We start from the raw sequence: 12,916 nt of genomic DNA on the forward strand, positions 1-12,916 counted from the left end.
TTTCCCCAGCTCAGCGGCGCTTGTGGAAGCCCGCCAGTGCCCCCTGGCGGCTTAATCCAGAATTCTCATCTCGTCTCCCGCGTGAGAACATCCAATCAGGTGAGTGGGAGGCCCGTAAGTGACCAATCAAAAATTAGAGAAGGGCCAGAATTTGACCATTGAGGATAGAGAGCGCTCGGAATAAAAACTTTTTTATTGAAGTGGGAAACCGACGCACAAGGAGAGTCTTTTTTGCTGGGGTCTCCGGGCTCAGGGAGGCCCCGGTGGGGAGTGGCGGAGCAGGCAGGCGGCGGCGAGGCTGGTGCCCTGGCGCTGGGGCCGCGCGTACTTGAGGAAGACGGCGGCGCGGCCGGGCGCGGGGCCTCGGAGCGCAGCGCGGACCATGCACGGCTCGAGCGGGCCCAGCTCCGCTCGGCTGCGGCGGAGAGAAGGAGAAACGGAGGTGGGGCAAGAATAGCGGGGGACAGGACACGACCTGTCCTCGGATTTTGAGGCTGAGAAGACAAGCTGACTTGGGTCCCCGGGGCTGCTCAGGGGCTCTCTCGGGGTCAGACACGCCACCCATCCTCCAGAGCGACTGGAGGGCGCCGAGGGGCGGACCCTCTGTTCTGCCCTCAGGGCGCGGCTATGGGCGAGTCAGCACCCGCGGAGAGGGAAGGAGTGGGGCTGAGGGTGGAGAGACAGACATCCAGCTCTACCCTAGGGGCACGGACTGGAGGAAAAGATTATCACTCTGCCCCGCGGTGGCACAGTTAACAAGATGAGGGGGTTCGAGCAGCTAAAGGGTCATCGCATTCGCGGCCAGGAGGAGAGTTGGGGAACTCGACGTTTGCAGACCCCTCATTCGCAACTCTGGAATGCAGTTAGAGCATCTTCTGGGCCTGAGGAAATCCTATTTTTCACCCTAAGACAAAGTTAAGGGTCCCCAAATCTGTACAAACACCCCATTCTCTGAGACACCTCCAGAGAAAAGCAAATGGGACCCCACCCAGACTAGGCAGTCACCCCATTCTCTCTCGCACTCAGGAAACAAGTCTAGCCCCGCCCCCACATAATTGACTCATATTCTCTGAGACGGTAAAGACGGCGACAAAGAAGGGAGGCCCTGCAGCCACAGAGACCCTTCACAGCGGCCATACCTGTAAAGCGCCGGCTCAGGCCCGGAACCTGCTCCCTCGAGCACTCGGTGAGCCAGGCTCAGCGCCGCAGCTGCACGGCGACCCGGCTCCCACCCTGCGGCTTCGGCCTCTAGCAGAGACAGCTCCAAGAAGTAAGTGGCGAGAAGCAACACCTGCCGTTTCCGCGGGTAGCGTGTCAGGGCACGCCCCTACTCGCGAGGCCGCGCCACGCCCGCACAGGCCACGCCCCTACTCGCGAGGCCGCGCTACGCCCGCACAGGCCACACCCCTACCCGCGAGGCCACGCCCGCCCGCACAAGCCCTGTCCCGACCCACGAGGCCGCGCCGCGCTCCTGCCCCTTGCACCTGGGGGCCGCTCCGGGCCAGAGCAGCAAGCAACCCGAGGCAAAGTAGCGGGCCCGGGTGGTGCAGCCGGAAATCCAAGCGGCTCAAGATGCGGCGCTCCGCGCGCAGAAGCTCGGCCCGCGAGAAGGAGCCAGCGCCCAGGAGACAGAGGGAGGAGGGCTGGGAATTGGGGGAAAAGAGGTGGGGAAATCTTCGACTCGTTACTCCCTGGACTTGAGCGCCTGGGATCGTTTCAATCCCCGTTCTGGGCCTCAGTTTCCTGGTCTGTAAAATGGGGCCATTGATTTGCTGTCTGGAAGTCACGGAAAGCAGAGGCTTCACAGCCAGATAGTTCCTGACCTCAAACCCCACCGTTTACTCACTGTCTGACACGGACATCCAATGAAGCTCTCTGAGATTCAGTGTCTTCACATAGAACGGAGATAGGACTTCCTACTTCACCAGGCAGTTCTGGTAAGGCACTGCGTTCATGCACGTTAACTATACTCAAGAAGGACTGTAGCGACTATAACTACTCAAGACTGAGTCCAAGTCCCCAGTGCTTGTCTTCTGGCAAATGTCTTCCTCTCTCTGGGCCTCAGTCTCTTCTTCTGTTAAAAGGGCACATTGGTAGCCTCTACCACATAGAGACATGCTGGGATTCCAAGACTAGGTAAAGTGCTTGCTTGGCACACACTAGACGTTTAATCTGTGAGGCGGGGAGGAATGGCTCCACCCTCCCAAGCCCCGCCCCGGAAGTACCTCGGGAAGCACGCACTCTTCCACTTTGCACGCCAAGAACAGGCAGGCCATGCCCAGCAGCTGCAGGCGGTGTAGGCGCACTCGGCTCGCGCTCAAGTAGGAATCAAGCAGGTGCACGGCCAGGTAGAGCGTGTCCCCCGCCAGACCCAGGTACTCCTGGGGAGGGGAGCGAGTGAGCACCAAGGTTCAAGACTGCTACGCAGGCCCCTCCTTGGCCCCTCCCAGTTACGTACGTGCACCTGAACCAGCCAGTCCACCACTAGCGCGCGCATCTCTGGGGTCACTGTGCGGGGCAGGGCCCTCCGGGGCAGCGCGCAGCACACCTGCGGTCGGGCAAGGACGGCTTCAGTCTCCACACCTGTGCCTGGCTTCCCTCCCGGGGTCCAGCCCTGGGTGCCTCAATCTCCTCGCATCAGTTTGACGTCACGAGTGCCACATACAAACTGGCCTCCAACATCTCTTCCGAATACGCTCCTCTTGGGTGTCCCCATCTAGAACCCTGGACTTTGTTCTGGACGCCTCACTTTCCAGCTCTCCAGTTTAGCCCCAAGGCCACAGGACTTCATTACTGAGCATCTTATCCTGGGTTCCCAGACTCCAGTCTTAGTCACCAACCCTCAACCCATCCTCCTCAGAGCACCCAGAGGGTCTTTCTAAAGTATAAATCTGACCAAGGAACTCCCCAGCTTACAACCCCTTCCGTGGCTTTGAGTACCCTTAAGAGAAAATCCTAATTGCCCTCAGACTCCGGCCCTGCTCCAGCATCACCTATCCCCTCTCTGCCGCCAAAACCTGCACTTCTTTTGGTCCTGGACTATCCCAACCTCGTTCCTACCTCAGGCCCTCGGCATCTATGTGCCAGCTGAAATGGTCATTCCCCACTCCTTGCGTTTCTGACTTCTCAGTCCTTCCAGTCTCAGCTAAAATTTCCCCAACATTTTCTATAATTTTCCATGCACCCTATCATCTCTATCTCATTGCTTTATTTTCCTCATGGTATTTTCAGCCTGGAGATATCTGGTGTTTACTTCAAAGTCTTGTCTTTTTGCCCCACTAGACTGTCAGCAGGGCAGGGATTTCTGTCCAGATCACAGCTGTATCTTGGTTCCCTACAGAGACCCTGGCATGGGAGAGATGCTCACAAGATGTGAAATAAACGCATCCCTTCAGTATTTCTTCTGGCAATGCCTGTCTCAGACAGTATCTGTGGACAACCATAGTCTGTGTTTTGGTTTTTGTGGCCCTTCTGAAATTTATTGCCTACATTTGCTTGTTTGTCTCTGCTCATTGAGGCAGACTGTCTCGTGGTGTCCATCACGGCATCCCCAGTACCCAGAACATGCTCAGAAACATTTGCTAATGACTCACCAAATAATTGATAAGTGGGTCAATGTGAGAGACTGCTGCTGCTAAGTCACTTCAGTCGTGTCCGACTCTGTGCAACCCCATAGACGGCAGCCCTCCAGGCTCCCCCATCGCTGGGATTCTCCAGGCAAGAACATTGGAGTGGGTTGCCATTTCCTCCTCCAATGCATGAAAGTGAAAAAAGTGAAGTCGCTCAGTCGTGTCCAACTCGTAGCGACCTCATGGACTGCAGCCTACTAGGCTCCTCTGCCCATGGGGTTTTCCAGGCAAGAGCACTGGAGTGGGGTGCCATTGCCTTCTCCAACGTGAGAGACTATGCAGTACCAAGGGAGGGGCTGCAGACAGCTGGGGAGGCTGGGAAGGGCATTCCACACAGGTACAGTGCACGAGAGAAAGGCCAAGTGGTGGGCGGCAGCAGTGTAAAGGCTGCAAAGTCAGCGGGAAGTGACGTGAAAGGCTGGTGAGGTGGGAGTTAGGAAAGACTTGTTGAGTGGGTGTTGGGTGAGAGAGTCAGCTTTGGCTTCCTCCAACCCGAACGTCCGCCTCTGCTGCCCTCCAGGGATGTGGGAGGCGTTAGAGTTGCCCAAAGCCCGCTGGCCCACGGGTGTCCCCCCACCCACCCCAACCCCACTCACCATGACTTCGGCGAAGATGTCCCTGGCATACTCACGTTCTCCCTCCAGCCCCAGCGCACTCAGAGCCTCCTCTAGCCCCGGCGGCGCGCAAGGCCCCGGGGGCCTCTCCAGGTGTCCTGGGGAGACGCTCCTGCCCGCCAGGACGCCGTCAGGAATTGAGGTGCTCTGAGGCTCTGGGTCGAGGCAGGCGTTTGGACTCTGCAAGGGAGAGGGGCTTGGGTCAAGAGCCTGAAGAGAGGCCCAAGCCGAGAGGCGGGAACCTGGCTCCTGTATCTCACCAGCATCCTTTGGGCTGGCATCAAGGGTCAAGCCCGGCGCCCGCCTCTTCCTGCTGGAGCGGAGGACCCGCGACAGGTGCTTTAAATGCGCGTGGGCGCATGCGTGCTGAGCACGGTTCACCTGGGCAGGTGCAGAGGCAAAGACAAGATGCTACACAGGCTGTCTCTGCCCCATCCAAACTCTCTAGGTCAGGCAGATGGCTCAAACCTTCTTTCTGCTACTTACTATGATCAGAAGCAGGCCCTGTGAGCCTCACTCTCCTCAGCGATACAGCAGGGATTTCAAAACTTATCCAACCCAGTGGTCCTGAGGAATTTGTAAGATTGTTAAATGTCCAGCACAGGGATCAAAACCTTAAAGGCTCAAGGCAAGGGAGCTACAAAATCATGTAACAAGCATTGATAGAAGGCCTCTGTCCCCTGTGGTGGGTATTCAGGGATGAGCCCGTGGTCGCTGCCTTTACCAAACAGCTTCCAGGGTAGCTGATCCTCACGGGTCACCGGCGATCCGGCTCGGTTAGTGCAGTGGCCTCTTCACTGCTCTTCCTGTAGCTGCCTTCCACAATCACCACCCACTGTGCAGCCGGAAATGACGCTGTGACCCCTAATACATCAGATCATGCTCTGCCTCTGTTCAAAACATTGTGGGCTCCCATAGCCCTCAAGTTCAAAGTCCAAGAGGCCCTATTATCTTCCCACCCCCAAACATACCTTTGAGCCCATCTCCTATCCCCCTCACTCACTCCTCTCCCATCACACTGGCTTCCTGGCTCAGCCTCACCCACACCAGGCACAATACTACCTCAGGGCCTTTGCACTGGCTGTTCCCTCTGTCTGGAACCTCCTCCCTCAGAGATCCTTCACTTCCTGCAGTTTCCTCAGATACTTCCTTCTCCCTGAAAAAATGACATCCTGAGCACTTCCTGTTCCCATTCTATGCATGTCCTCTTACCTTAGCACTTACTGCCTTATTTATTGTCTCCCTCCTGGCTAGACTGTGAACCCCATGAAGGCAGGGCCTATCTAGTATTTTTCATTGCTGTATTCTCAGTGCCTCGAGGAGGCTTGCCAGTGTCAGTACGTAAATATTTGTTGAATGAATGAGTGAACAGACAGGAGGCCCTCTCTGAGGTTATGTTGAAACTGAAACCTGTCAGAGGAGCCAGAAATGCAGATAGAGAGAATGTTCCAGGTGTGTGTGTTGTTGCGGGGGGGAGGGGGTTGGTTTCAGGGGAAGCATGAGCAAAGACCCTAAGGCAGGAGAGCTTGCTATTTTCAGGCACTGAGAGGTCGTTGAGGTGGGAAAAGCGAGCAGTGTGAGATGCTGGACCAGTGGCTTCCTGTCATACTTGAAACTCAAACATCTTACCATGGGCCCAAGGTCTTTTTGGCCCATTGTTACCTGTTTAACCTCATTTTCTTCTACTTTTTCTAGGTCTTCACTCCTTGAGACTCTGTCTTTATGTTCCCCAAACACACCAGACACCTGCCTGCCTCAGGACCTTTGCACTTGCCATTCCTCTGCCTGAACCGGATGAGAACCTGGATATGTATATGCTCAGAGGACCTCTACGCAGTGGGAGGCAGACCTCAGAGGTAGTGCAGGTTTGGTTCCAGACCACCTCAGTAAAGCAAATATTGCAATAAAGTGAGTCACACAAATTTTGGTTTCCCAGTGTATGTAAAAGTTGTGTACACTATTGCAGTCTGTTGTGTGCAACAGTATTATATCTAAAGAAAATATGTGCATACCTTAATTTTAAAATACTTTATTGAAAAAAAATGCTAACTATCATCTGAAAACAGGGTTGCCACAAACCTTCGATTTGTTTAAAAAAAAAAATGCAGTCTCTGCGAAGCACAATAAAATGCTGTAACAAAATTACAAGGGGAAAGTAGCAGCTTTACAAGGACGAAATCTGACAGACACCGTAACTGAGGAGTCAGTCATCAGAAACAGAAGAGACTGCCTGTGTACCTCCTGATAGGATACACCCAGAAGGGCACCTCATTTCAAGGAAGTTCTTTCAAAAACAGCTTACATATAACCACAAAGAAACACCAGGCAACAAACCCTGATCAAAAAGCATTCTGCAAAATAACCGGGCTTCCCAGGTGGCTCAGTGGATAAAGCATTTGCCTGTAATGCAGGAGACAGGTTCTATCCCTGGGTGGGGAAGATCCCCTGGAGGAGGGCATGGCAACCACACTCCAGTATTCTTGCCTGGGGGATCCCACGGACAGAGGAGGCTGGCGGGCCACAGTCCACGGGGCCGCAGAGTCAGCCGCGACTGCGCCTGAGCACGGGCACGCTGCAAAATAACCATCGTGTAAGCATCAGACAGAGGATGGAAATGCGGCATGTTACGTGTGGATTGAGTCGTTGGCTGGGACTTACTTTTTGTATTCAGGGACCCTAATGTGATCATTAATGAAAATCTGATTAAGGTCCAAGAGAAAAGCATCTCATTGTTAACTTCTGAACTTTGGTAACTGGACTGTGGTTAAGAGAATGTTCTGGTATGGGGACAGACATATAAATTTTTTTAAAAATAAAACTTTGGAGATTCATGGAAAGTTGTAAAGAGGACAGAGTTCCCATATACCCCATACCCACTTTCCTCTATGAATACTTTAGTGTGGTCTGTTTATCACAATTTAGTAAGCCAATATGGATACAGTATTATCAAACCCATGCACTCTTCAGACTTCCTGAATTTTTACCTAGTGTCTTCGCTGTCCTAGGGCCCCACTGGCTTCTTTTGGTTGACAGCTTCTTAGGCTTTCTTTTTTGGAACCTTGACAGTTCTAAGAACCCATAGTCAGGTCTTTTGCAGAACATCCCTCAATTGGAATTTTTCTGGTGGCTATTTTCTATTAGATCGAGAGTATGCGTTTTAGGGAAGAAAAGCCCAGGGGTAAAATAACATTCTAATCGCCTATCAAAGGCACACACAGACCACATGATCCACCACTGTGTTGACCTTGATCACCTGGCTGACATAGCTTCACTTTCTCCACTGAAAAGTTGCCTTCCCTCACTTTTCACACTGTACTTTGTGGAGTGTCTTTGCAGCCCACATCAGAGGAATTCGGGGGCGGGGGGGGCGGGGCGGTGTCATGTTCCCCCTCCTTGAAGGCAGTGTTTACAGAAATTATCTGTTAAGTATGTGCAGGTATGTCTCTTCCCACCACTTCCATCAGCACAAACTCATTTATTTTACGCCTTGGGTGTAACCCAGTATTATGCAATTTATTGTTGCTCAAATTGCTTTCAGCTGTGGCCACTGGGGGATCTTCCCCCTTGGCTCCCGTGCCCCTTCACATGCCCCATCAGTGAGGTTTTGGTTTCAGCAGGTCCTTACGTTCCAGCACAAGATGCTCTGAATTAATCTTGAACATCTACTCCAGTCGTAGAATCACTGTGGTAATTTTGAAAGTTTCAAAAGTCTTCAAAGGACCCGCAGTTACTTCAAAATTAAAGTTTAAAATACTTGAATTGCTACGCTTTGGGGAAAAGCTATCTGACATGTATTAAAATACAGCAACTCTAGAATTTAGGCCTCAAAAATTTAAAAAGCACAAGCGCAGTAAGATGGCTTGTTACACTGAGGTTTATTACATTACTGCTGACAGCAGCAAGCAAACTGGAGACCAAGTGTTTGTCATCGGGGGGCAGCCGAGCCAGCTGAGGCGCCGCCACCTGGAGAAAAGTTTGTGAAGCGGCTGGAGGTGTGACAGCACTGTCCACAAGGAGTCCCTCAGATGCAAAACAGGAGCTGAGAAAGGATCTCGTTTCCACCAGTAACCCGGCATGGCCTGCAGGTGCTGGTACACTGGCAGGATGGAACCCAGCGGCTTGACGTCACAGACACAGGGGTGACGCGAGGGCCAGAATGACTGCTCAAGTGCTCAAGGCCAGGGGTGGTTCGGACTTTCCTCCTCCTTTCCCAAAACTCGTGAAACGTTCTATACGCACGTGACAAAAGATCAACCTATTCAAAAATTAATTTTCATAATTGATGAAATCTTATTACAACTCTTCCCTCTAAAACGCTTTGGGAAAAGTCCTGCCAGTGAAATAAGCACCACCCTTCCGTCTAAGGGGATTTGTTCAACGGAGGGCGGCAGCTGAGCAGCCTCTGGGAGCCCGTCCATGGACACCAGACAAGTGCTAACCGGCTGAGGTAGACAGTGTGACAAGACCCAGCCCTGGTCATCTCCAGCGGCGGCACCAGAGGGCCTTATTAAAAAAAATACTCTTTTTATCAGAGTGTAGTTGCTATCAAAAGACTTCTCTTTATGAGCCTCTCCGCCATTTCTCGTATGGACACACTTTTATAGCTCAATAACATTCATATAAAATTAGAAAACAGAATCTCTGAGCTTTTGTTGTAGGATCTGATTTTTTTTCTCTACCCTCATTTACAACCTCAAAGACTCCAGGTGTGTGAAGGCCAACACCGTCTGGGAAAATCTGACATTAAGTTCACCCGTGCCAGGGCTCAGCCGGGGCAGCCCTGGCCCAGGGCCTGTGAGGAACGATTCAAGCATGGGAGCCCCAGGATTAAAAGGCCAGGCGTCAAGAGGGGCGCAGAGCCCTGAGGGTTATGAACCCATCTGAGGTGGCCCCGGCTGACAGCCACCACACATCCCACTGATCCTCTAACGGCTTTGTATTGGAAAAATGACTTCCCTGGTGGCTCAGACGGTAAAGGTCTGCCTACAATGTGGGAGACGTGGGTTCGATTCCTGGGTCAGTAAGAGCCCCTGGAGAAGAAAATAGCAACCCACTCCAGCACTGCTGCCTGGAAAATCCCACAGATGGAGAACCTGGTGGGCTACAGTCCATGGGGCCACAGGGAGTCGGACACAACCGAGTGACTTCACTTTTATCGGAAATGGGGGCCATAAATGAGAAGGTGTGTGCAGGCAGTGCCCCCCTCTAGGAAATGAGTCCACTCCCTCCCACACTGGCTCCCAGGGCCCAGCCCTTCACCCATCTCTCCACTCCGCCTCTTTTTGCCTAAGCAGTTCCTGGGGGGACCAGAATGGTCTCTGTCCACTGTACCCCCAGTCCAGGCACCTTCCACAGACTCTTCACCAGCTCCCTGCAGAAGTAACCTCCACCCCCCAACCTGCGCTTGAGCACCCCAGGTGCCTCCTCTACCAGCTTCCCCACCTTGCGGCTCAACAGGCCCTGTGACCAGAGCAATGGGAGCAGGAGGCAGCCGGTGCCAGGGGCTGGACTCGGGAAGCAAGGAAAGGCCGGGGTGGTGGGCCCCAGTCTCAAATGAGTGTCTTTATTGCTTGTACCGTACAAATACGAGGAGATGGGGACAGGCTAGTGGGGAGAAGGAAGAATTGTCAGATCAACGACATACACACACAGGAAAAAAGAACCCCACCCACCCAAACCCACCCCCACCCCACCCCAGAAGGTCTCTCTGTGAACTACCTACAGGAGGTGGGGTGGGGAGAGCAAAACCACAAAAACTAAAGTCCAAACACCCAGAGATGCTGGGAGGCAGGGGGCAGGGCAACAAATGGGCCCCAGGCGAGGCTCCCCTGCTAGGCCAGCGCCCCTCCCCCTCGGGATGAAGTGCTTGAGCCAGGGGTGGGGCCCGAGCCCACTCACACCACACACACACACACCCCCACACACACACACGCCACGTGCATCTGCACCCCAGATGCACAGGGACGCCCACAGACACACACAGTCTGAGACACACACGCGAGTGCCCACAGCACTGACACGTTCACCTTAAGGCTGCAGAATGTGAGGCCCAGAGAGCGGGAGAGCGCGAGGGGGCCCTCCCTCGGCACGTACCAGACCCCCAGCTCACCCCCCTTCAACCCAAGTCCGCCGGGCGGGCGGGCCCAATACTGTCTCGGTGCAAGATGTGTAACAGCCGAGGCTGGCGCCCCTCTGCCCCAAGCAGAGCGAAGGGGGAGACCCCGGCCCCCGTCCTCGGAAGAGGCTGGGGCCGGGCCCGGGCTCCAGCGGGAGGTAAGGCCGGCCGGAAGGAAGCCCTGGTAAGGCACGGGGCTGGTGGCTGGGGAGGCTAGCCCCCTCGTGTTCCTCCTGCCTCATCCACAGGGTCAGGAGAGCAGCTGAGGGGGCAGGGGAGACGGCCAGGCGGCCGCGCCCGCTCCGGGTTCCCCGAGGGGAGAGCGGGCCGTCCATGCGAGCGCGCCCGGACCCCCATCCTGCACGCAGCCTCCACAGGCCCGTGCTACTCCCCCACCCCCGGTCCCTGGACATTATTGCTTCTTCGCCCCCACGGGAGGAGGGGGCCGGACTGCCCCCGCCAGGCCACTCGGAGCCTGACGACAGGGCCAGGAAGGCAGCCTCTGACGGGCAGCTGCGCGGAGGCGGGCTGCCTGCCGGCCCCATGGCTCCACGCTTCACTCCTCACGGGGGCTTTATGTCGATTAAAAACCAGAATCTCTCCCACTGCCCAAAGGCCTGGTCCTGGGCAGGCAGAGGAGAGGCTCCCGAGTCCTGGTCTGTAACAAAGGTGAGGGCAGGACAGGATCCTGGAGGCAGGGCCGCAAGGACCGCTGAGGTGAGGAGGGCTGAGGGGAAAACTGGAAATGAGGGGGAGGAGGTGAGGGATGGGGACACAAACAAAAAAGGCAAAATAAAAAGTTGAAAAAAAAAGAAAAGAAAAAGCCCCCGGCGGTGATGGCAGCAGCCTGCGTGCGTCCCATGGCGGCAGCAGATCACTCTCGGATGCTGGCCGAATAGGAGAACTGGGGGAAGTGCGTCCGCTGGTCCAGCTCCAGTGAGCCCAGGCTGTCATCTGTGGGGGTCGGTGGGCGTAGATGGGGGAGAGCTGACCAGGAGAGGGCCCGGGCCCCCCGGCCAGCCCCTGGCAGGGCTGCAGCCAGGCCACAGCGCAAACCCCGGAGACTGAGAATGCGGCTGCGGACCGAGGCTTAGTGGCCTCCCTCCCTCTCAGGCGCAGCCCCACCGCCAGGCCGGGGTCCCAGCCTCCTGAGCGTCCCCCCAGCTTCTCTGACTCGGTCACACCAGGGTCTCGCCCAGACCTCTGTGCTTCCGTCTCCTGCCCTGGGCACCACTCCCATCCTCAACCACCCTTCCTCCACATGAAGCCAAGGCGGGGTTACCTTCCCAAGGCCTCTCCTCCTCTGCTCAAATCCCTCCCCGGCTCACCTTTACCCTTTCAGGTGGCCCCCAAGATTCTCCTGCTCACCCTTCCCTGCTCTATTCCGACCTCGGCAATGCTCCCGTTTCTGGAGTCCTGCGTGCCATTCCTTTCGCTAAGAACTCAGCTGCCCTGTCTCCTTCTCCAGGAGGCAGGCACTTCCCCTGAGCTCCTCCAGACCTGTATTCCTAACACCATCGGCCGATCACTGTGGGGTGTCACCCCAGCTGGACGTTTGAGTTCCCTGAGGGCAGGGCCCAGGGCCGTCTCATCACTGCTGTGTCTACAGCACGGCCCAGCACTGGTTGGGGGTGGGGCAGCAAGAACTCAAAACAGCTACAGAATCATTGGAGCCATCCATGCAGCCCCAAAGCCCTGAGCGGTGCGGGAGACGACGACAGGCACTGGGCACTCCTCTGGGTCTCCTGCCCAGACTCCCCGCTCTGAGCGCTGCAGCCACTGGCTCCTGGTGGCCCTCACTGGGTCCACAGGCGGGCCGACAGTGAGAGCCCTGGCGAGCTCACTGCAGGGTAAACTGCCCAGACACGGAGGGGGCCCTGTGAACTTCCTCCTGGAGAACTGGGTCAAGCGCAGAACCCCCGAGCCCCGCTTCCAAGCCAGGCCCACGGGAGCGGGGGCCTCAGACACTCACAGCGGTCCGGGGGCGTGACTGTGATGGACTGGGCGGTGAACTCGTCGTCAAAGTACCTTGTGTCGACCTCAGACGTGACCTGAGGCTTGAAGGGTGGCAGGAGCTGTGGAGAAGAGGAGTCCAGCCTCAGGTCCCTGAGGAGCGGAGGCCTCAGCCAAGGTCACCAGGGAGAGGCTGGGCTCCTGTGGGGAGCAGGCAGGCAGTGGGGCTCACCTTCTTCTGGACCACGTCCTGCCAGTTGATACTGAGGAAGAACCTGTGCTCCATGACCTCCTTGGCGTCGCTGGGCCCTCCGCCGAGCCTGGGCAGAGACGGCCATGAGCACCCACTTCCCGGGGCAGCCGGGTCCTGGGAGACGGGCTTTCGGTGTGGGCCCTGATAACCTCTAACGACTCCACCTTTAACATCCCGGGACACTCCACCACCTCACAGAGGAGGGATCTGGGGCTCAGGGAGGGAGTCCTTGTGCCCAGGGTCAGAACCTGGAGATTCCAACCTGGCCCCAGGGACGGGGATGCAAGCTGAGGGTAGGCTCCGCAGACAGCCGCTCACATCCTGGCTCTGTCACCCTAGGCCACGCACGGCC

At 55.9% G+C, this 12,916-nt stretch overlaps 2 protein-coding genes across 6 annotated transcripts in view; both read right to left on the reverse strand.

Annotated features, from left to right (window-relative positions):
• Positions 1 to 249: 249 nt before the first annotated feature.
• Positions 250 to 4,509, reverse strand: CCNP (cyclin P). Its single transcript, XM_052656786.1, is given in 7 exon segments — positions 250 to 415; positions 1,140 to 1,291; positions 1,485 to 1,643; positions 2,226 to 2,381; positions 2,459 to 2,548; positions 4,226 to 4,452; positions 4,455 to 4,509. Coding segments are annotated over 7 exon segments (1,005 nt in total).
• A 3,590-nt stretch (positions 4,510 to 8,099) lies between these two features.
• AKT2 (AKT serine/threonine kinase 2) overlaps positions 8,100 to 12,916 on the reverse strand; it is a 50,455-nt gene continuing 45,638 nt past the window's right edge. For 3 of the 5 annotated variants that reach the window (XM_052656695.1, XM_052656697.1, XM_052656696.1), the window contains exons 12-14: positions 12,544 to 12,631; positions 12,331 to 12,433; positions 8,100 to 11,312 (exon numbers count right to left, since the gene is read on the reverse strand). In XM_052656695.1, the coding sequence (XP_052512655.1) occupies positions 11,233 to 11,312; positions 12,331 to 12,433; positions 12,544 to 12,631 (271 nt within the window). In that variant the 3' untranslated portion in view covers positions 8,100 to 11,232. The remainder of the gene's footprint in view (positions 11,313 to 12,330; positions 12,434 to 12,543; positions 12,632 to 12,916) is intronic. The other 2 variants (XR_008200916.1, XR_008200915.1) reach the window with 2 other exon arrangements.

The sequence above is a fragment of the Budorcas taxicolor genome, chromosome 18 (assembly GCF_023091745.1).
Source record: "Budorcas taxicolor isolate Tak-1 chromosome 18, Takin1.1, whole genome shotgun sequence".
Lineage (NCBI taxonomy): Eukaryota > Metazoa > Chordata > Mammalia > Artiodactyla > Bovidae > Budorcas > Budorcas taxicolor.